The sequence below is a fragment of the Gouania willdenowi genome, chromosome 12 (genome assembly GCF_900634775.1).
Source record: "Gouania willdenowi chromosome 12, fGouWil2.1, whole genome shotgun sequence".
In the NCBI taxonomy this organism is placed as follows: Eukaryota; Metazoa; Chordata; class Actinopteri; order Blenniiformes; family Gobiesocidae; genus Gouania; species Gouania willdenowi.
Genome location: NC_041055.1, coordinates 5137952 through 5162701, shown reverse-complemented (window position 1 = coordinate 5162701; position 24750 = coordinate 5137952). Strand labels below are relative to the sequence as shown.

Below are 24750 nucleotides of genomic sequence, written 5' to 3'. Positions count from 1 at the left end.
ATCTCTGATGTGACCTTTGACCGTCAGTCAATAAAAGAAGCGTTCCTTCCTCTGTGCTGCTGCAGGTTAGTCATAAGACCATTGGTTCTGGGTTACTTCATTAACCGTATGGGCTCTTATTGGTTTTGCGATTTCCATGAAAAATGTTTGCTTTTATGAAAGTGGTTTATGGTTTAAATGTTGGCTTTGCTCCTGGGTCCCAGGGCACTTTTAAATGAAAACCCACAGGTATTCCACATGAGGAATGGTTTGCTCAAATACAGGCTTTGAAGGAAGCCACGCAAACACAAACCAAATCTATGTTAGAACCTGGTTCCGCTGGAGATTTCTTTCTATAAAAAAGGAGTTTTTTCTTCCCACTGTCACTAAATGCTTGTTCATGTGGATCTTGTTGGGTTTTTTCTTTCTTACTATGGACTCTATTTTTTGTTATGTGCTTTGAAATGACTTTGTTGTGATTTGTGATATATAAATAAAGTTGGATTGAATTGAATAGTTGTTAAACGGTGTGAAATGCAGCTAGACTAGCAACTTCCAGAAAGAGAACTATCCATCCATCCATCTTTTTCCACTTTATCCGGGGCCGGGTCACGGAGGCAGCAGTCTCAGCAGAGATGCCCAGACCTCCTGATCCACGCACACCTCCTCCAGCTGTTCTGGGGGGACCCCGAGGCGACACCAGGCCAGCTCAGAGACATAGTCCCTCCAGCGTGTCCTGTGCCTTCCACGAGGCCTCTTCCCAATAGGACATGCCTGAAAAACCTCCTGAGGGAGGCGACCAGGATGCATCCAAAACAGTTGCCCGGGCCACCTCAGCTGGCTCCTTTCGACGTGAAGAAACAGCGACTCTACTCCAAGCTCCTCCCGAGTGACTGAGCTTCTCACCCTATCTCGAAGGGTGCGCCCAGCCACCCTGCGAAGGAAACTCATTTCTGCCGCCTGTATCCGCGATCTTGTCCTTTCGGTCATTACCCAAATCTCATGACCATAGGTGAGGGTAGGAACGTAGATCGATCGGTAAATTGAGTGCTTTGCCCCCCGACTCAGCTCCCTCTTCACCACAACAGTACGATACAGCGACCGCATCACTGCTGACACCGCACCGTTCCGTCTATCGATCTCATGCTCCATCCGTCCCTCACTCGTGAACAAGACCCCGAGATACTTGAACTCCTCCACTTGAGGCAAGGACTCTCCACCGACCCAGAGAGGCGAAACCACCATTTTCCGGTGGAGAACCATGGCCTCAGATTTGGAGGTGCTGATCCTCATCCCGCCCGCTTCATCCTCGGCTGCAAACCGCCCCTGTGCAGAAATACACATACTAACGTACTACAAACTCAATGATACTATATACTATTAGGATGATGATCGTTCCCACTGAAGTATACTTCCAAGTTTCCCAAGATGCATTTGGAACCTACAACAATAAAAACCTGAATCACACTGAGACTAAATATCTCTGTTGATTCTCTACCTTTGACAGTTCTGAAAACATTTGAAGTGAGAAAGTGACCAAGTAGAATATTAACATGTGCTCATTTCATCCATAACACTCCGGGAAACGCATTTCTTTCCGACATTTCAGAGATTTTCAGAGACCTGCTATTGTACTGACAAAACTTCTGGTTAACTTCAAAATAAGAGCCCTAATTACAAAATGGTTATAAAACTAATGAAAGACAAGAAGAGATGCTTTTGTTTTGAAAAGGGGATGTTTTGATTTTTAGCTTGAAGCCGGTCCCTGGATGATTTCACGTTGCGCTCGCAATGCATCATGGGGCGGTTCACTAGTGTGCCCACCGTGCATAATTAAAAAAGGTCCTTATATAGCAGAGGTAGGCAACTTTGTTTGATCAGAGGGCCACATTATCAACATTCATGTCATCATTTAGAATGTTTTTATAGTATTTTTTTGTGTTTTTCTATGAGTCTCTGTTTGTTGTTGTCTTGCTCATTGTGAAGCATTTTGTGCATTTCTGTGGTCTTTTTGTGTATTTTTCCTGTAAAATATGTATGTCATATAGTGTATTTGTGTGTCATTTTGCTGGTTTTTTTGCAATCATTTTTGTGTATTTCTGTTGTTGTTTTGCTTGTTTGTTAGTACATTTTCTGTAATTTTGTATATTTTTTGGAGGAAAGTTGTGTATTACTGTTGTTTTGTTCATTTTTGTAGTCATTTGTGTGTTTTTGGAGTACTTTCTGTGTTTTCATCTGGCCTTTTACCGTATTTTCCTGCAATGTTGTAATTCTTTGTATTTTTTAATGTATCTTTGCTCTTGTTTTGTGTAATTCTTTTTGTCATTTTGTACATTAACTTTGGGGGCCGCATAAAATTAGACCGAGGGCCGCCAGTTGCCTATGTCTGCCATATAGTATAGATCCAGGTATTTCTCGTGCACTCAATCTTTTCATACTATCTAATATGAATGCACTACATATTTATTTCGACGTCAGACTTTGTATGAATAGTACGTTCGTATGACATTTCAAACACAGCCACAGTTTTGTTACAGTCACCCTTACCTCTATGTTTTGGGATATCACACACTTTCACCACATTTTCCCATTAAACAGGTGGTTAAATGTGTTTGTAACAGAATAAAAAGACATTTCATAAATAACACTAAACTACACGCTACAAAATCTCATGAGATTGCTCGGCCTCGCACCAATTCAACTTTTGAAAGAAAATCGAAAATACAATTATTTACAAGATTTAACTCAAATAATCCTGAATACTTTTTAATGATTTTGGGACTTTAAGTTTGTCAGTAAATACATCAAATAAGGAAAAGCTAATGAAATTGAAATAAAGCAGAAATTTGAAGATTTGAAGACCTACATCAGGGGCATCAAACTCATTTTAGTTCAAGGGCCACATACGACCCAGATTGACCTCAAGTGGACGGGATCAGAAAAATTCATGTTTTTGTGAAGGAAAAAACATAAATTCATTATTAAGTCAGTGATTCTCAACATGTGGCTCTTTAGGTCTTAATTTTAATTATTATCCCCCAAAAACATTAAAACAAGAAAAATTTTTAAACTCCTTTTAACCTATATTTTTTGGCCCTTTTCAAAAAGTTGTGACACTTTTTTTCAAGACATAGAGTATGTAACGCAAAAATTTTAATTTTAAAACCTACACTAATTTTGGTTCAAGGGCCACACATGACCCAGTTTGGGCCGGATCAGAAAAATTCATGTTTTTGTGAAGGAAAAAGCACAATTTTAAATCAATCCTGAACGTTAAGCAATGAGTGAAAATTCTTAAAATGTGCAATGTCATTTGCCAGAATTATGTGGGACAATTAGCCAGAATTTTCCAGGCGTTTGAAAGTAATTGCGATTTCATATTACTGTAAATAATGTACTACTGCAACCCCCATCATATTTTATATATTCATTTACAAAAAGTCCTGTTTTTGCTCTATGAAAGCAAAAGGAATTTCACCAAAATAAATACTCTTGCATTAGTCAAGGAAAGTCCTTCAAAATTATTCAAATGAATCTAAAACCAAATCAAAAAACGCCTCCAAATATTAAAATTGTATTAAAATCCTGTAGCTTTGTGTTTTACAACATTACAAAGTGATACTTTAATATCCTCCAGGGAAAATGTATGGGTTTCTTTTTTTTTTATAATCTCAAAACCTTTATGTTTTAAGCCCACAAAACCAATGCATGACTGTGGTTGATTGACACGCGATTGGATTTTGTGCTGAGTCAGCATTGGCAGTTATTCCACGTGGTGCCTCCCAGCAGCCGGTGTTCACTCCCAGTTTGATAACACTGCTGGTGTTGTGGTTCAGTCATCCTGCTGCACTCTGACAGCTGCCTGCTGCTGCTGACTGATTGGTTATCAGAGGGGGATGGGGGGGGGTTCAGTGATGGATAACTAATGGTGTCCATTCAAGGTCAGAGCCATCATGTCAGTGATCCATGTCTTCACCACGGATTGATCGAGCTCTGCTCTCACATCGTTCTGTCACAGGCGGCAAAACACAAGCTCATCCACTGTGATCAATCACTAGCTGCTAAATACACTGTACACTATATACTGTAGATGTTATGATATTTCAGCTTTCAATCATTTGGGATTATTTAAAAGTCTGGCGTTTCTTATCTAAAGATGGACTTATTAGCTCACTACTAGCAATGACCATATTTTGGGCCGACCTCAGCATCCTCAAATTATACAGCGTTTTCTTGAATCTACCTTGTGACGGCAAAATATGATAAATAAGTTGTTATTGTTCATAAGGTTTAGAAAATTATTTCTCTTTTCATAACAAAAATTTTAAATCAGTGGTGAGTCAAATGACTCCAGTTTTAAAGTCTTTACACTGGCTCCCAGTCATCCTCAGAATAGACTTTAAAGTTCTGCTGCTGCTGGTGTATAAATCTATGAATGGGTTTGGTCCAGAATACATGCATCAGTAGCTGTGTTTCCATTACTTAAATAGCACAATAAAAACTGGTATGGAAACAACTGAATTTGGAAAAAAGACTCTATCGCTAAAATGTTTTTACCCTTTCTTCAGGAGGAATTTCAGACGTTTCGATATTGAAATGTGTCACAAAAGCCCTATGAAAACACTTTTTCCACAAATACGCGTCACAGAACGTGACGCACATGGTCACATGACCACTTCTGTCCGAGAAAACATGACGCGGTACGTGTAAACAGAAGAGGAGACCCAGACATTTACTTTTAAATGATTAGTGCCACATTAGACGTGAAACAACAATGGAATACAGTGTGTTATAAGGAGGTTCTGAGCGTCCGTCTTTCTGCAGCGAAGTCTCACGGGATGAGATATCATAAGAGTTGCGAAGCCCCTCCCCAAAACAACCTTCAATGGAAACACGTTCAAAGCGCAATTATACTTTGTCGACATTTAGAAATATCACTTTTAATTAGCAAAAACCTGTAGTAATACAGCGAGAGAGATGTTACTCAGGTATGAACCCAGCAGGCCTCTCAGATCTATGCTCACAGGTCAGATAGTAGAGCCCAGAGCTCACACTAAACATCCCTGATAGCACACATACATCACAAGTTGTATTATGGAGAGCGTTTGCTCATTGGGCAGACGTCGCTGAGACATCGGCGTTTGGTCGATGGATTAAAGATGCTCAGCGCGGTCTCTCTACAGCTTATATTAACTTTATTTAGCTCAGATCAATCAATTAGTATAAATATCTCCATATCCATAGTCAAGTATTCACTTAAATCTGATAGGAATATGGTGATACCACAACAACAACAACAAAGACAGTATACTACCACTGAATAGCTTATTATATGTGGACATAACAAAGAGAGACACAGTTCATGATCATAAATGTATTTTTAGCAGCATAACCAAAATGGAAATGTCATTTTAAAAATTCTACAGTTTTATCAGTGGTATCACCGATTTGGGGGGAAAAAACACACAAAATGACACATTAGGAGTAGAATGCTGACACAGGATCTGAGGCCAACATCGTCGAGACGTATGCGTGCTATCTGGGATGGAGACGCTGCTTTTAGTTGTTATGCTGCGAAGAAGTGGAACAAACTGCAGCATTGCTGAAGTCAGCGTCACATGTGAAGATTTTAAAATCAAAGTTAAAGTCACTTTTTTTTCTACTGCGTATGATTGGGAGAGATTTGTGTTCATGTTGATGTTGATGTGTTTGTTGATGATTTTAATATGTTTTTACTGATGAATTTAATGTTCTTGTTCATTTTTAACCTGCTGAATGTTTTCTGTTGCACTTTTTTGATCATTGCACATTGAGATGCCTTGTGTATGAAATGCACTATACAAATACATTTGCCTTGCCTTTAAAGAGAGAGATTTCAGAAACTGGTGGAATTTCTCAGACAGAGCAAATATTAGTGGATTACAATCTTTTAAATTAACTCTTCCCAAGATGCGTTCAAGGTCCCCGGGAAACCCGCACAATTTAGTTAGTTTGAAAAATATTCCCAAACAAGAAGTGTAAAGAGGACGTCTGGGTAAAACCGGACATATGGTCACACTAGCAAAGCTAATCTTTTCAGTAACGGGTTCTGTTGAAGCATGAAGTCACCCACACCTTTATGTTCCGTCGTCACTTTCACATCGGGAAAGTTTTTTGGAAGTGGAAATTTTTCAAAATAAAACTAATTTTGTCCTAATCCGATATTGATCTATATAGTACACTATATAGCTATATTTATGAACTCAGTGCCATGTGGGAAACAACATAACAGGTAGAAGCACAATCTGAACCATAGAAAGTCACTGGGAGTTGATCAGAAAGGACACAACTAAAAACATATGGATTATGTTCAATGTAACGGAAATTAAATTAAAAATTAAAAAAACACACACAAAATACAAATTTACTCAGTAACAGTTGGGTGTAGAAATGTAACTAATTACTACTTTTAAAACATAGTTAAGTACAAGTTAAACTGATTTAGAAATTTTAAAAAAAAGTACTCGTAAAAGCAACTCAATTACAGTAATGTGAGTACTTGTAATCTGTTAATTTCACCTCTGTAAATAACCACTCTTGTCTACATCTATATGTTTTTAGATGTAGACATTACAGCTAGTCCCTCCCCTAATCAATCAACAAGCTTGATAGAAGACGTGTTCCCCATCGAGGCCCTTATTCTCTCCTCTGTACTTGTTTGTTCCATATAAAGATGACTATAACAGGCAGTTCTTTAAGGAGCTGGTAGGTCTTGTTTGGATTGTGACTGTGTGACTGAGTAGATGGAGAGACCACCTCATGGCTCTGTCCTGCTCTCCATCCCCCCCCACGGTTAATCATTCAGCAGCCGATAACTCTGTGTCAGTGCGCGGCTCCGGCTGACTGTCAGGGTAGTGACCCCTGAAACCATCTCCCATTAATCACAGTTAGGAGAGGATCCAGGAGGAGAGAGAAGTGGAGGTCAGGCAGGCAGGTTGTGGTCCTGAAGGTGTGCAGTGCACCGTCATTGATTCCAGATTCACTAAACACTAAACACACAAACAAAAGGTCCTGGTTTAATAATGAAGGGGAAAATTCTGCCTCATTTGATTGATAAATAGATATTAAGTGCAGACTGTGGATAAAAGTTGTTATGAAAGACTCCAAAGTCATTTCTGGAAGATTTTGGGATTCTCAATCTTGGAGTCAGGACCCCATTTGGGGTCGCGAGACACTTGTAGGGGGTCGCCATATACCTTCAAGAAACTAAGGAGATTTTTTTTTAACAGTTTGAGCCAATTTTGCTTATTTTTACAGTTTTTCTGCAACTACACCAAACTTCCCGTACTTTAACCTATTTTCATCACTTTTTCTTGCCATAATTTTACTCCTTTTAATGCATTTTTGCTACATTACTCTAACTTCTGCCACTTCTCCGTTAAATTTCAGTGCCTTTTCTGCACATTTTTCCACTTTCAAGACATTTTCAGCACTTTATAAACCCTTTCCACCACTTTTCCCACCTAATGTCAAATATGTTGACTGATTAATGTCACTTATAACCTCTTTCCACCATATATCATGCTTGTTTTTGTCAATTTAACCAGATTCACCATACTTTTTCTTATTTTTACCATTTTTCTGCAATTACACCAAACTTGCCATATTCTCATCTATTTTAATCACTTTTTCTTGCCATATTTTTGCTCCTTTTAAAGCAATTTTGCTGCATTACTTTTCCATCAAATTTCAATGCCTTTTCTGCACATTCTTTCCACTTTGGGGTAGCGGATGAAGCTGGCTCATAACGTGATTTCTAGCTCGCAACTCAAAGCAAAAAGTAGCCGAGAGACGTCTTGTATCGAAAAAACTCATTAGTTGGGAGACTCGTAAGTAGGAGTGTGACGATATATCCATATCGATATCCTGCTTATTCACTAAAATGTGCAGGTACGTCTTCACATAAATGTTGTCACTGTTTGTTGAAGGAACCAATATATTTTTTATTGCACTATAATGGTGTCACTGGTAAGTTTTCCATATTTAATCTAATGTGCTTTTTATGTACGTATATTTCATTGTAGCTCAAGATGTTTTTGCCTCTTTTATAAATAAATAGATATATATATATATATATATATATATATATATATATATATATATATATATATATATATATTCTATTATAGAAGATGCAAACAATAAATAAAGAAAAGTTGGCAACATGTGATACTTTATCTTTATTTGGTGAACAATGTTGTCTTCAGTGCTTCGTAACTAATTTAAAAGTGTAGGATGATAATGGGTGTTTAGTGATCGGCATCTGTCTTTAATACGTTCACTGATCAATACGTTTCAACCTCACAACTTTCAGGACTTTATGCATCCGCTGCACATTGTGTTGGCGCTCATTGAAGAAGAAAAAAGGAGGATGAACATACATCATCCTCTGCTTCCATCTAGTGGCTGTGATTGAAATTTGGAAATAACAAAAAATAAGAAGAAAAAACATCAATACTGTTTAAAAAAGGAACAAAAATGTATGAAACCAAATCAGTAATTACTGAAAAAATGAGGATAATTTTCATGAACGAGCACATGTAGATTTTTATACATACTTTTCTTTTTATAATATCATTGTCTTTATTACTGCTACTACTACAAGTTGGAGTGGTTTAATTAATAATTAATGTATATTTTTATATATAATCAAATATTTTTTTTTTTTTTTTTTTTTTGTGGCTGTTTTATGTTCCCTCCAAAAAAAAAATCATCATTTATAATGTTTTTAGTGTTTCCATGTTAGCTTAGCAGTGTTTTTCAACCATGGAGTTGGGACCCCATGTGGGGTCATCTGGAGTTTAAATGGGGTCGCCTGGAATGTCTAGTAATTGATTTTTTTATTTATTTTTTTATATAAATTTTCAAATTAAAACACACAATCTGAAACAACTGTATTCTATACTTTGACTTTGTCAAATATGAATCTCATTCAAATAAAATCCAGTTAAAAAAAAAAAAAAAAGTTGAGCTGACACTCAGATATTTGTTGCTAATCCTGGGTTCTTTGTAGAGCAGTATTACAAACTCATTCTAAAATTCTAATACCGTACAGAAAATACTAAATTCTAGAAAGAAAAGAAATCTATCAAGGATTGCCACAAATTCTTGATATGAAAATGGGGTCACGGATCAATAATGATAAGGATAAATAATGATCTGCCCATAATTTAATAGTATTGGTGTCTCCATTAACATTGGAAATGTGCAAAATCTAAATAGCGCAATAAAAACTGGTAATGGAAACACGCCTGAATTTCGGAAAAATATCGCTAAAAAGTTTCGATGCTTTCATGAGGTTTATCAGACGTTTCAATATATTGAAATGTGTCGCAAAAGCGCCATGGAAACACTTTTTCCGCAACCTGGTCCTGGTCACATGACCACTGCTCTCAGAGAAAACGTGACGCGGTACGTGTGGACAGAAGAGGAGACGGCGATATTTCAAAGCATTATATTTAAAAATGATTACTGCCACATTAGACGTGAAAAAACAAAGGAATACAGAGTGTTAGAAATCGCGGGATGAGATTTCACAGGAGTTACGAGGCTCCAAAACGACCTTCAATGGTAATACGTTCAAAGCGCAATTATACTTTGTCGACATTTAGAAATATTGCGTTTAGTTTGTGAAAAATCTGTAATGGAAACCCAGCTAGTGATGTTTGTTGAGCTCACAACACACACACACAAACGCCCTCTGGGGTTTCACTTCTCACATATTTTTACTACATGAAGGCATGACATACGGGCGTGATCTTAGCATGTGAGCACGTGATCTTAGCATGTGAGCCCAGCAGCTATTACAATGATCTGCCTTTAATCTTCAGAGCTCTGGGAATTTATCTTTAGCCCATCTTTGTGGAAGATTCTGTGGAATACCTGAAATACTTCACAACAAAAACACTTATAGATATTTTACCTGAGCAAATTCAATGGGGAAAATATGATGCTTTGATTGGCACAATATGTTGTAGTTTGACAATCCTAACACTAGGGGGCAGTATTGATTAGTTAGATTCACATTCCCACAGTTGTTTATTCTTAAAGTGACCCTCCACTGTTTCTACAAGTTTGGCCTAAAATCTGTGAAATGTACTTATTAGAACATCTATGCCTAACAAATTGCCTTTTAAAAATGGACTTACTACAGAGCCTGTGTTCCGCCATCTTGAAATCACGTGATTGATGATGTCACACGGCCCCACTGCCTGTAAACATCCCATTGTTTTCTATTGGAGTGAAACATTCAGCCTGGTTTTTAGATCATTTAGTAGCTTTTTAGGTGAAAATGCCAACTTGTGCTGTTTTTGGTTGCTCTAAATCACGTGTCAAACTCAAGGCCCAGAGGCCAAATCCAGCCCTTTAGACCATCCAATTTGGCCCACAAGAGAAAGTAAAAATGACAGAGAAAAATTTAATTATTGTGTAAATTACGAAATAATCCAGTTGTAGATATCTCAAATTCACCAACTCCGCCATATTTTTTGGGGCTTGCATTTTTCCTTTGTTTATATCACATGAATAAAGTCATTTTTAATTGCAAATTGTGGAAAGAACTCGAAATGTTTCTATAAATCTTGCAATTTCTCACCAACATCCATCTTCTTTTTTTTTTTTTTTTTACTTGTCTGCACATGCTGTCAAAGGTAAACACCACAGGAAGTGCAATCATTATGAGACAGCAATGCATACTTTATTGCAATAAAATACATTGATTTATTTTATTGCTTAATTGTGACCATCACCAGCCCTCCCTAAGGAAGGGTAAGAAATCTTTTATTATAGGGAGGATATAAAAAGGGAGAGCAGTGTTACACCTAAGTGGAGGGGGAGGGGGAAGGGGAGGGGAAAGGGAGCAGGGAGGAGAGACTCAAGGCAGGAAATAGAAAAGGTGGGGAAGAATAGACTGTTTTGCAGTAAGGTGCTTATTATGTTGTGTAATCCAGCCAGTATGGTGACAAGTGTGAAGCTTAGCTATAATGGTGGTGGCTGTGAACAGGGGGAATGAGTGAATGGTAGTACCTAAAGCAGGTATTTTGGATTAACGTGTCTAAGGTTAAGCCCAGTATGAGTTTTATCCCACATCCCAAGGCGTGCCAGTGCATCGTATACCAGTATATGTGCAAAAAAAAAAAAACGCTACTGCAAGCCCAGGAACTGCCCTGTTCTTTCGGTCCAAGCTCAGTTAAGACTGACCGGATCGGTGCAGATGATGCACCAATCTGCCTGTCGATCTCTCGTTCCATTTTTCCCTCACTCGTGAACAAGACCCTGAGGTACTTGAACTCCTCCACTTGGGGCAGGACCTAATCCCCAACCTGGATAATGCAGCCCACCTTTTTACAGTCAAGAACCATGGACTTAGATTTGGAGGTGCCGATTCTCAGCCAAGTGTGAAGCAGCCGGGATGAGAATCAACCTTTACTCTCCCTTAAACAGTGCATAGCTGACGCTCTGATGGCTGAAGTTAGCGAGTAATCACGGACTGTTAAACCCAAAAGGATTTCTATCCTCAGGGTTTGTGTGTATAAACGGTCCATGATTACTCTCTAACTTCAGCCACCAGACAATCAGCCGCACACTGTTTATGGGAGATTTAAGGTCCTTTAGGAGAGCTCTTGTTCTCCGCTTCATTGTCGACTAGCAAACCACAGAGTTGAAACTGTCTATTTCATTCTCTTTTGGTAAACAAGAGGTTTACATAAGCATTTTCCCTGTTTTTTAGAGCAACCAAAAGCAGCACAAGTTGGCATTTTAACAAAAAAAAAGCCTAATAAGCAGGCTGAATGCTTCACTCCAATAGAAAACAATGGGATGTTTACAGGCAGTGGGGCCATGTGACATCATCAATCACGTGATTTCAAGGTGGTGGAACACAGACTATAAAACTGTAAAGTACTTCCATTTTAAGGATTTTAAGTGTGCCTTATAGTCCGAAAAATACGGTACTCTGTGGTGCTAACATTTCTGCCAAAGGACGACAGCTGAAGCTGATGAACTTTGAGGAAAAACTGCTGTAAAGCTGTAATCTTGAAGCTATAGACACCATTTCCACTTGCCGAAGGCGTTGACAATTTTGTACTGAATTCCAGCTTGCACTCTTGTCACAATGCAGATTTTTCTAGTTTAAATAAGTTAATTTCGTAAACACTTTTTCTTTTTATAACATTTGTTGCTCTGTGGCTGTTGAGGTTATCAGACGAGGAAGTAGGTCTAACTTCCCTTCAGTCAGTAAAAGTCAAACTTTGCTGGTTTGAAATGAGGTTATCCTTTGCATACATGCAAAAGAGTCTGAGTGCGCTGTGAGATCCCAGAGCTGCCCCAGGTGTTTGGTTCTCCTCACAGATGAACTTTCACCTGAGAGCTGCTGGAGCAACGCTAAAGGTACATGTTTTTACTGCTCTAGCGAATAACATTTGTTTTGTGGTTCTGTAGTCATTTTTGTGTATTTTACTTTTGTTTTGTGTGTTTGAGTCATATTGGTGGTGGTTTTGTGTGAATGATTTTACTTTTATTGTGTCTTTGGAGTCATTTTGTATTTGTTGTTAAGTGTATTTTTCTGTCATTATTTGAATTTTTGAATCTTTTAACTTTTTAGTGTGTTTTTCTTGTTATTTTGCGTATTTTTGTTTTCAGTTTGTGGATTTTTCTTTCATTTTATGCATTTTCAGAGTTATTCTAGGGAGAACAGACCGAGGGCCGCATGTGGCCCCGCGCCACCAGTTGCCAATCGCTGATCTAAACTAAAGGTCTCTGATGTTACCTCAGGCTAGATGAATGCTAATGATACAATCAAAATGTAGCATTCCTGCTAACATTTTAAACTGACTTATAGAGTGCTAAATTAACTTTAATCTGTCTCCTTCCACTAGTTTAGTAAATAAGCTGAATGCTCTGCGTTGCCAGATACAGCTAACAATTTTGCACTGAAGCTGTCAAAAATTCACCAAAACAAAATGCCTGTAAACAATCCCCTTTAAACACAATAAACCCAACCTGGCAACGCAGTTTCTACAGTAGTTTGATGTCACGTCTCTTACATACAGACATTATTTATTCCTACAATAGAGTAAAAAAGCCAAAACAAAAAAAACAGTAGTGAAGCTTTATAATAATATAAGTCTAAAGTCAAATTTGTGTAAAACATAACAGATACTGATATCTGAAAAACCTACTCAAGTACAGGAACAAAGATAAGAGGAGTACACCATTATTTTTATTAGTTTAACTTTTATAATTTTCAATATGAATTATTTTGGGGCTCAGATTTGGATTTTTGCTTAGCCAATAAAAGCAAATATTTCTCCTTGTCAGAAGGTGGCAGTAGAGAGCAAAAGCATTATGAAAACATCTAAACTAATCTCTGTTCCATTATTTAACCCTGGCTTAGTTTTCATGCTCTATTTACCACTGAAACTATATTTCACTTGCTGTTTTCAGTCAAAGCGTCTGCTTTCATGACACATTACACAAATAAATGCAAATTGTTCTTCGTCTTGGTGGACACGCTGTCCCGTCCGTTTGAGTGCTTATTATTATGTAAAGGGTAAGCGAGGGAACCAAAAATAACCCACCAGAGGCTGCATATGAATATCCCCATTCAGGAGCCTGATCTCAGGGCCCTTGATCTCTTCAGCCTCTTATTCAAACATGCAAACACTGTGCAGAGCGGTGAAAACAAGCTGCGTCATCCACACTCATTATGAAACTGTTTCATTCTCCACAAATTATATTTTTCTTTGGATGGGTCATTTGCTGTATGTGTAGATTTAGACTGAACGTTTTCTCATTTATGAAGGCAGTTTTATATCCTAATCTTTTTAATAAACTAATATTCGATTAAAAAAAGCCGGGGTTTTAAAACCGACTCGCATCCTGTGACTAATTTGCTCCTGGACAACGTAACTGGATGGTTAACATTTGATTCTGCAACTGAGCTTTATTGATTTGTCATTTAACAACATGGTGATTCTGGGTTTAGTCCGAACAAATTGTTTTTTGCTACAAGTCATCTAAAAAACCCTCATCATTTTAAAACTCCTACAGAAATCAGCAATATTTCCACACAATCACTGCCAGAGGAGAAAGAATAAAACCAGCAAAACTGACAGCGTTTTCCTGCTAGCTCCTGATAGCTAACAGGCTACAGCCTGGAGATTACTGGCTAGCTGTAGCCTGTTTACTCACCAAAGCTAACAGGCTAACAGCTCGAGTAAATTCACCACGGCTTCAATTTTTATTCCTTTATTCCTGTTTTGACATTTTTACTGGTAAAATTGAGTTTAAAAAGGGCCATGTTGAAAGTTGCAATGGTATTTTTTGTAAATGCACTTAGTATTTGAGATCGTAGATTAAGCCTTAGGAAATCGATGTTGGAGACACAGGTAGGAGTTCAGCAGAGCAGGATGACACACATATGAAATTGTGGATGGGGTACTTATGATATGAAGAAGGGGTACACCTGATTTGAAGAAAATTGCAAAGGGGGTACACGAGATAGAAAAGGTTGAGAACCACTAATCTAAGGTACATAAACTTTGATTAAAATTCCTATCGTATTTTTCGGACTATAATGCGCACCAGATTATAAGGCACACTATCAATGAATGGTTCTGACTGGGTCTATTTTCATACATAAGGTGGACCGGCTCGTTGTTATTATTATTATTATTATTATTATTATTATTAAGGCTCATCAAGCGAAACATAATAGTCAGATAAGTCAAACTTTATTCAACTCATTAACAATAACTCTCAACATTGTTCAGGTTTAACACATAAAATATAGAACAATACACTGACTTTTTCAGTTCACTATGTTGAAGCACAGTACTGGTACATATCACTCCACGAGGCACCTGACTACGGTAGCCCTGAAGCACCAAAAATCCATCAAGAGGTGCAGCTTCATAGTTTACCAAAGTTGTACTAAAACATTTTGACATATTAATTTCATACATAAGGCGCACCTGATTATAAGGCGCACTGTCGATTTTTGAGAAAATGAAAGGATTTTAAGTGTGCCTTATAGTCCGAAAAATACAGTACTCTGTGGTGCTAACATTTCATTAATCAATCTTTAATTATTATTTATTCAATTCTTATTTTGTCTATGATTGATATAGAGGACAATTACTGCAGTTTTTCAATAAAAACGACCCATAAACAGAGTTTTAATGTCTACCATTGGTTTCTATGCTGAATCCAAACAGGTAAATAACTGTATCCCCATGCCAATGAAACATGAACATGTGTTGTTACCAGAATGAATATAAGCTTTGTTTTGTAAATGTTCTCATACTGGTAATCACCCTTTCCTTTCTGGGATACTTAGAGTCCCTTTATGAGTAAGAAAGCTCAGTACATACTGTTATAAAACTGTGGGATTTGCTTTGTAATAGTTTCCCAATCCCTCCTAATTGGGGATCAGGGGTCGTCGTGTACGAATGTGGAGTTAAAGACTCACACAAACGACAAAAATCTCCAGAACCGTTCAGAGTCTCGATTAGAGAGGAGAAGACGGGAGAAGCAAACTGAGGAGACAAAAATTCAACTTTCATTGTGAAACTGTTTTTTTTTTTCTGCACTGCAGCTGTAGCAGAGACACACAAAACAGATGTGGTGAAAAAAAAAACCAACAGTGGCAGATATTTGTTTCACTGACGGGAAAATAGGAACGGACCAGCTTCCTTCTGATCGAGTTCCCTCTGTGAGAAAGATGTCAACGAACAATGGCAGCAGCGATGGAGGAAGAAGCAAAACAAACTTCAAAGTGTCAAAGGATCATAAAAAGGTAAGTAGTCATTCATCATGTCGGGAACAAACACTCAAACAAGTTCAAAAGGAAGGAAAGCAAATACTTTAAAGTTATTAAGCTTTTATGTAACCTCATCGTTAATACAGTCCACATATGTGTCCTTAACTGTAATAACCTGTTATAATGATAACATAGTCCAGACGAAAGCAACTGGTGGCCCAGGGGTCACGTGGACCTCGGTTTATTTTTGCAGCCTCTGAAGTAAACACAAAAAATCTTAAAAAAAAAAAACCCAGCAAAAATACACAAAATGACTAATTTTTCCATACATTACAGAAAAATACAAACGAGCACAACAACAATAAATGAAAACAAAAATATGTGAAATTATATAAAAAATGACTGAAAAATACAATAAACACACAAAACAAAAATACTCAAAATGACTAAAAAAGCAAAATGAGAAAAACAATTACAACAAAAAATAAAATATACAAAATTAACCAAACTATAATACAAACAGAAATGACCATAAAAATAGACAAATATAAAAAAACTGCAAAAATACACTTTTTTTTTTTTTTTTTTTTAAAAAAAAAAAAACAAACTGCACAAAAATACAAAATTTGACAACAAAATAAATAAAAACAAAAATATGAGATTTCAATAAAAATGACTGCAAAATATAAAAAAACAAAACAAAACATAATATATATACATAATATATATATGTACAAAATATATATATAAAATACTCAAAATGACTCCAAACACACACAAATCAACAAAAACAAGAATATACAAAATTAATCCAAAAACGCAACAAACGACAATGCAGACAACAAAAAACCACCTTTGTTCTGTCTTGTATTAATGCTCAGACTGGTCATTATTCTAAATGCTGACATGAATGGTGATAATGTGGCCCTCCGATCTGACATTTACATTTTTGTGGCCCCAGCTGTAATAAAAGTTGCCCATATCTGACCTTACCCCTTTCTTCCTCAATCTAAAGGTCTGTCTTTCATCTACCAATGGAAACTGTTGATAATACTGTACATATTCTTACTATGCACTGGTGTTAATGATAACGTGACTGACGATTCAGAACAAAACAGAAACCAGAGCTGCTTCCCAAACAGTGGTAAACCCTTGAAAATTCTGTGTATTCATTTTACACAACTGTGTGTACGGCTTCTTGTGGAGGAGAAAAAGGAGAGTTTTAGTCACAGTGCATTCGAACAAATTTCAGTGCACACGTTTTTACTTCAAAGAATCACTTTTTCTACTTTCTGAGAATAATTTCTTTGTTTCACAGCAACAAAGACAAAAAACAAAAAGAACAAAAACAGTAGGGAAGCAAATGAAAGAGATTAACATTACACAACAATAGCTGGTCTGAATAATCTCTAATCTTTTAGAATTACTGTTTGATGATGAATATTGGCTGGGGAGGTGACGGAGAAACAAGAGCAAAAAAATGCCCAAACAAGCATGGATGTCTCCTTGTTGTTATTGCCTTTTTTATTTATTTATTGTCTTTGATGTAATGCACTTGGTGCCACATCCAATGTGTATTAAAAGAGCGACATAAATGAGGATGAAAACGATGTGTTTTGCAGCCCACAGCGGCTGTCCTGAAAGGAGCCATCCAGCTGGGCATCACCTATGCGGTGGGAAACCTCGGCTCCAAACCAGACAGAGACGTTCTCATGCAGGACTTCTCTGTGGTAGAGAGCGTCTACCTGCCCAGGTAATGATCCTCCTCCATTATTCCACTCTGATCCCAACATGTGTTACTGCTACTGTCTGTATATAGTGTCTACAGTCTATGGTTAGTATGATTAGGATGATGAGCGTACTTCCAAGTTTCCCAAGATGCATTTTGAACCAACAACGACAGAAACCTGAATCACACTGAGGCTAAATGTCTCTGTTCATTCTCCACCTTTGAAAGTTCTGAAAACATTTTAAGTGAGAAAGTGACCAAGCAGAATATCAACATGTGCTCATTTGATCCATAAAACTTGCGAAAACACATTTCATGCTGACATGTCAGAGATTTTTGAAAACCTTCCGCATTGTGCTACTGACAAAACTTCTGGTTAACTTCAAAACAAGAGCCCTATTTACAAACGCACTAAAAAACTAATGGAAGACAAGAAGAGATGCTTTTGTTTTGAAAAGGGGATGTTTAATTTTTAACGTGAAGCCGCTCCCTGGATGGTTTTACATTCCGCTTGCAATGCATCATGGGGCGGTTAGGTATGACTAGTGTGCCCACCGTGCACTAAAAAATGTCCCCATATAGTATATATCCGGGAATTTCTAGCGTACTCATACTGTTCATACAATCTAATGTGAACGCACTACATACTCGTTTTGACGTCAAACTTAGTATTAATAGTAAGTTAGTATGACATCTACAACACAGCTGTAGTGTAGGATTATGGACCAATAAATCAAAAATTATTCTCTTGAGAAAAAAGATGTATACAGTTGAAATTGCCGATTGAAAGTTTTTTTTATCTCCAATGTAAACACTCTCTTGTTGACATTGTCAGAAACATTTTGAGCATTACATTGTGGGATGTGGAGTCCTGTAGACGCATTCATTCTTACTTCGTTTGACCCTAAAAACTTCACCAAATAGACTTCTCAACACATTTCTGTTGGTTTCGTGGACTTAAAGTTGTGGCAAAACAATGGCGGAGGTTTGTTTTGGGGTTTCCACGGAAAGATCCAAAACTTGCTAAAAATGTAATGTCTAGCAAAGTGAGGTGATATCACGGCAGAGTCTGGCAAAGAAACAAGTGAAATCACTTCTATGCATTTGTCTACGGGACTCCACATTCCACAATGCAATGCAAGAAACGTTTCCAAAAATGTCAATAGATTGAATGTTTATGATGAAGATCAAAACAAACTTTTAAGTGGCAAACTCATCCTTTTACAAATTTTGACCAGATGATCTAGATTTATTGATCTATGAGGCCTAAACTATGTCTTTATCTGATAAGAATCTTTTGTCTCCAGCAGCTTTAAACTTAAAAATGACGTTTGAAGGGTGAAACCAGTTTTTTGCTAAGTTGCAGTTGAACGTTCAGCCTTACAGCCTCATCTTTAATCTAATAAACTCTCTTACAACCTAAAAACTTAGCGTATTTAAGCATGCACATCCATGACTTTGAACCATTGTTAACCTTCACTGAAAGTCTAAAAGTGATTGTCCAGCCGCTAACAGTAAGCCTGGTTGTGTTTCAGTTCGGGTAGCACCCTCACTCCAGCACATCACTTCCCAGATTTCCGTCTGAAGACATATGCCCCACTAGCATTTCGTTACTTCAGAGAACTGTTTGGCATCAAAGCCGATGACTACTTGGTAAGCAAAGACGCCAAACTTAATCATGGAATTCTGCATTCAGAATGATTGATTTGGCATAAAGAATCTTCTTTACCTCATTGGTTTTCAGTACTCCATCTGTAATGAACCCCTGATCGAGCTGTCCAACCCTGGAGCCAGCAGCTCCTGGTTCTACCTCACCAGCGACGATGAGTTCATCATAAAGACAGTTCAGCACAAAGAAGCTGAGTTCCTGCAGAAGCTGCTTCCTGGTTACTACATGGTAAACTCATAAAGCCAGCAACTCTCACTGCACGCAAACAGAGAAACAAGGACTGTTTGATTACTGGCCCGGTCCAAAAATGTCTTTTCTTTGCTTTTGTAGAACCTGAACCAGAACCCGAGGACATTGCTGCCAAAGTTCTACGGCCTGTACTGCATCCAGTGCAGCAGCGTCACCCTCCGCGTGGTGGTGATGAACAATGTGCTGCCTCGAGCCATGAAGATGCACTACAAGTATGACCTGAAGGGCTCGTCGTACAAACGGCGCGCGTCACGCAAAGAAAGTGCCAAGTCATCACCCACGTTCAAAGACCTGGACTTTCAGGAGATGCACGAGGGTCTGCACTTTGACCCCGACACCTACAATGCCCTGATGAAGACCCTGCAGAGAGACTGTCGGGTATGTTCGTGGATACTGATGAGATTTACAAATACATGAACACAGCAGGGGAGTTTATTTACCATTTGATTGGTTTGATTATGAAAAACAGATATGTTTATTTGGCTATTTAGCAGATTTCAGATCCTAGGATCCTGGCAACTATTTGTATTTTACACATGCTCCCATTGGTTGCCGCCCACTATCGTCAACAACCCTGTTACCCTATTTGATTTAAAGATACATGGTAGCATCCTCTAACACTACAAGTTATAGATTTTTGCTTTATAAACAATTTCCTTATATGTGAAATAGCATAAAAAACCAAATCCTTGTTAGCATCATCAAAAATGCTAACGCTAGCATAAACCTCAAGGTTTTGGAGTCATGGCACATTTTTACCATCTGGTATAATGTTGCAAAAAAGTACTGGACGTGTTATGAATACAACTACTCTTATTGTAACAAGTGTTAATGTTGTTTCAAGCTTTGCTGAAATCACTTCGTGTCCAGTACAGTTTTCCGACTTAGCTAGCATTATGTAACCAGGTCTGCTGCTAATATGTTAGTGAGAATTAGAAACTGATGGAAGATTAACACTTCGCAAGCAGCCTCTGAATAATGACACACACACACGCACGACAAGACGTCTTTTATGTGAGGTAACCACTGTTTAGTGGCTTTGTTCAACCGCGTTATGTAAGTGTTGCTACAGAGTTTACAGACAGTAATACTCCTTTAAATTCAGCCTCAGGGCTCAGTTTGATTTCAAGTGGGGGCGGGTTGATGACTTTTGGAAGCAAAAGCACCAACCTTGACCGAGTAGACACAGAGACTAAAAAAGTCTACATGATGGTGCCAATGACTGCGGTTCTCCAATTGAAGATGGACTTCTTACCATATTATTGCTATATTTGTTTAAGGTCCTATGTCAGAGAGTGTTGTACAATTAAATATATATAGTACTTGATTTTACTGAATAACCAGCAGTGAGCATTACTAGATGGAGGTACTTTGAGACGGTGCTACTCATCCAGTTTGGAGTCTCGTCTAAAGATTATGTCCTCCACTCTTGAGTTTGCCATTGTGTGTGTATAGGAATCAGATAGAGATAGGCACCAGCAAACCTCTGTGATTCAAAGTGCATGAAGAAGAAGTCATAGAGAATAGAATGATATTATGATCGTCTGAAATTAGCTCACAGGCCACATGTTTGTAGTTTAATGATGTGGCAGATTATCTGTTTTCAGGTATCATAAATCCAAACTAAAACCCTGTCCTTGTGTGTGTTCAGGTTCTGGAGAGCTTTAAGATCATGGACTACAGCTTATTGTTGGGGATCCACGTCTTAGACAGGAAGCCCCTGAGCCGAGGCAGCAGGTTTGACAGCAGGAAGGGACAGAAAGTCCTTTACTCCACCGCCCTTGAGTCTATCCAGGGGAACGTGAAGGACCCGGAACCATTCACCGATGACGACACGTAAGGAGATGGTCCACGATAACAAACTCCTTCCAATGGGACTTTGATTTTGGCTTTTTTCTAATTGAAAATTTAAAATTGTGTTATATTTTAAAAAAAAAAAATATTTATCTTAGTTTCAATATACAACAAATCGGAATTTCTCAGCCTATACAAATCTATTCATCCATTTATCAGGTTGGGTGGAATACCAGCCAAACACAAGGAGGAGAACCTGCTCATATTTCTGGGAATTATTGACATCCTTCAGTCTTACAGGTGAGTTTATTTAAACCCTTACACACACAATGGTGTGTTTTTATGGATATCGTGGGATCACGATTGGAGCATTCCTTGTTGACTGTTTTTATGTGCTTGCAGGTTTATTAAGAAGATGGAGCATTCGTGGAAGGCTCTGGTTCATGATGGGGACACCGTGTCGGTGCACCGACCCGGTTTTTACGCAGACAGGTTTCTGAAGTTCATGAGCTCCACTGTGTTCAAAAAGCAGCAGCGTAAGTCAAAAAACATCCAAGTGTCTGCGCTGCCCGTCCGGCTCATATTTACAGTCTCCTCACTTTGCTTGTGTTTCAGCTTTCAGAGGAGCTTCTTCTAAGAGGAAAAAAAACTCTCTCCACGGGTCAAAGTCAGCTTCGCAGGAGCTTCTGTCCTCACAGAAAGAGAAGTCTGAAGAGAAGAAGGCCCAGAGCATGGACAACCTGGACCAGAACTGTAAGTTCTGTGTAGAGACGAGACAAGGCAAAGCAAAATAGAGACGACACAAGGAAAGATAGAGATAGGAAAGGCAATAAAAAGACAAGCACAATAGCACAATAGAGATAAAAACAGAGCAGGGAAAGATAAAGATGAGACAAGATAGAAGTAAGGCAAGGCAAGATAGAAACAAGGTAGGGACAAGGCAATATAAAGATGAGGTAAGACAAAATACAAATAAGGCAAGGCAAGAAAGAGACAAGACAAGGCAAGATATTATGTAAAGCACATTGAGTTGCCTTGTGTATGAAATGCGCTATCCAAATAAATTGGCTTTGCCTTGCCAAGATAGAGACAAGACAAGATAGAAACAAGACGAGGCAAAGTAGAGAGTCAAAGCAAGATAAAGACAAGACCAGATACAAAGAAAAAAAACAAGGCAAGATAGAGACGAAAAAGGAAAGATAAAGACGAGACAAAACAAGACACGGCAAGGTAAAGACAAGAAAAGATAAAAACATAACAAGGCAAGATTAAGACAAGCCAAGAGAAACAACAAAGAAACAAGACAAGGCAACATAGAGGCAAGACAAGATAAGACATGACAACATAGGTACATGACAAGAGAAGGCAAGATAGAGATAAAATTAAGAGAAGACAATGCAAGATAAAGACAAGGAAAGATGAAGACAAGACAAGATAGAGACCAGGCAAGATGGAAACGAGAAGGTAGTACAAGGCAAGGCCCGATAAGATAGCGATACGACCAGGCAAGCAGGTAGGCAAGGCAAGATGGCAACATGGTAAAGGAAGACAGGGTAGAGATAAAGCAAAAAAAGATGGAAAGAAGGGCTCGATATAAATAAGACAAGCCAGCGTAGAGACAACGTAAGATGGAGATCAGGCAAAGCAAGACAAGGTAGAGAGAAGGCAAGAAAAGACAGAAACAAGGCCAAATAAGACATGGCGAGTACAGGAGACATGACAAGGCAAGACGAGATCTAGACCAAGAAAAAAGATAGACAAGGCGAGACAAGATAGAAGAGAAGCATGATGATTAGCCTTTATCAGTCCCAATATGGGAGAAATGGTTACAAACCAGAAGTGTGATTGACACTCAACACTCGTTTGTTTGTTTCAACAGTTTATACTTCGTCCAAGCAGCCTGATGTTTTTCCTAAATCGGTTTGTTTTGAGCCCATTCAAAGTGACAACGAGGAGCTTGAAAACAGGTACAAAGGAAAACTATTTTTTTTATATTGGTGTATTATGTAGAATAACCTATTTATAGGTCATCAATATAGGTTGACTTTTGAATCAATGCTTTTATTTTGAAGGAAATTGAAAAAATATTTGTTTGGTTTTGCAGTGAGGACAGACGCGACTCCAGTTCAACACTCGCACTGGATGAACCTCTGTCACCGCTCAGCGGGAGCCAATCAGAACCCGAGCTTGATGTTTACTTGGTGTGAAATATCCTCACATTACAAGACAGAATTTTATTGCTAAACCATATCCAATCATATGCAGCCTTAAAACAAAACATACAAAAATGTATATCAGTAAACTTATATCTAAGCAGAAAAAAAAATCACTTTTCTTCCTATTGCTTCATCAGAATATTTGTGTTTTATTTTAATTATATATTTTTTATTTTAGCATTTCATAACACTCTCCTTTAGATGATGTGAATATTTTATGGGACACATTATATATTTCTTCACCGTTTACTGATAGACGTTCAAAGACTTTCCCTTCAAAATAAAAGCACAGAATAGTTTTTGAGTGTTTGCTTTTTTGTTTGTTTGTTTACCCATTTTAAATTTTAAACCCATGAGAAAAACATTCATCTGCATGAACATGGAATCTTTTATTTCTGTTTCTAGTGAGGAATAATGAATCGTTGGGACGTCACGACTTGATGGCATCACTACAATGCGAGGCTGTGGTTGGAGCCTTTCTTCCTCAAACACTGCGTTTAAAGACAGTAAAACACAACGAAATTGCTGCTTTACGACCTTTCTGCTACTTCCTGATTTTCTTACGTCACATTGATGTGACGTGTCCTGTTTCCTCGAAAAGGACGGACAACAATCGACAAAAAGAAGAGCATTATTGGAAAGTGTTTTTTTTTCTAGAATGACAGACCTCATACGTTTTCTATACGTGTCTGTTTCAACCAGTTTTGCACACACTGATGTTGTCTTAATGGCAGAAAAACACCCAGACTCACCAGCATGGAAGATGCTGGTGTTGAATTACAAAAAAAGCATGTATGCACCCTCAAAATAGGAAACGTATTTGACTTTGATTTAAATTTAAATTAATGTTAACTTAAATTATTTTTTTTTTTAAAATAGCATAATTTCAACAAAATAATATATGTATATATATGTATAAGTCTAAAAAAAAAAAGGTTTAATTAATAAAATTACTATTCGTAAATAACAAAGGAAAGCACAATTTTTAAAGATTGATCCAAAATGTCAGAAAAAGTAGTTTGCATTTCAAGAGCCGTTATTAAAAACGTTCGGCTATCATAATCGAACAATTATACATGAATAAAATTCAACTTTTTTTTGTTACATATGAGTTTTAGTAAATTACAGTTTTTTGGTTTTTTTTTCTAATATTGAGGTTTAAAATGAGTCCCAAAAACCTTTAAACAGACCCGTAATTAACAAATGTTAGTTATTTTAAAAAGCTCCATGTTTATTTTTAGGGTGAAAGGTTGAACGAACATGTAATTTACATGTTCTGACCACTAGGAGGTGTTGTGCTTCAGGCTTTAGGACA

General features: G+C 37.7%; 1 protein-coding gene across 4 annotated transcripts; it reads left to right on the top strand.

Annotated features, from left to right (window-relative positions):
- The first annotated feature begins 12371 nt into the window (after window positions 1-12371).
- Window positions 12372-24374, top strand: pip5k1ba (phosphatidylinositol-4-phosphate 5-kinase, type I, beta a). Of its 4 annotated transcripts, XM_028462836.1 has the most exons (13): window positions 12372-12405; window positions 15614-15814; window positions 17401-17531; window positions 19043-19160; window positions 19252-19404; window positions 19507-19803; window positions 21077-21261; window positions 21439-21519; window positions 21622-21755; window positions 21835-21972; window positions 23099-23186; window positions 23324-23420; window positions 23841-24374. In XM_028462836.1, the coding sequence occupies exons 2-13, from the start codon at window positions 15740-15742 to the stop codon at window positions 23841-23843; spliced, it is 1500 nt and encodes a 499-aa protein (XP_028318637.1). In that variant the 5' UTR covers window positions 12372-12405; window positions 15614-15739; the 3' UTR covers window positions 23844-24374. The 4 variants fall into 4 exon arrangements, with proteins under 4 accessions (XP_028318637.1, XP_028318638.1, XP_028318635.1 ...); XM_028462837.1 differs by lacking the exon at window positions 23324-23420; XM_028462834.1 differs by lacking the exon at window positions 23841-24374 and having other exon boundaries at window positions 23324-23479.
- The last annotated feature ends 376 nt before the right edge of the window (window positions 24375-24750 follow it).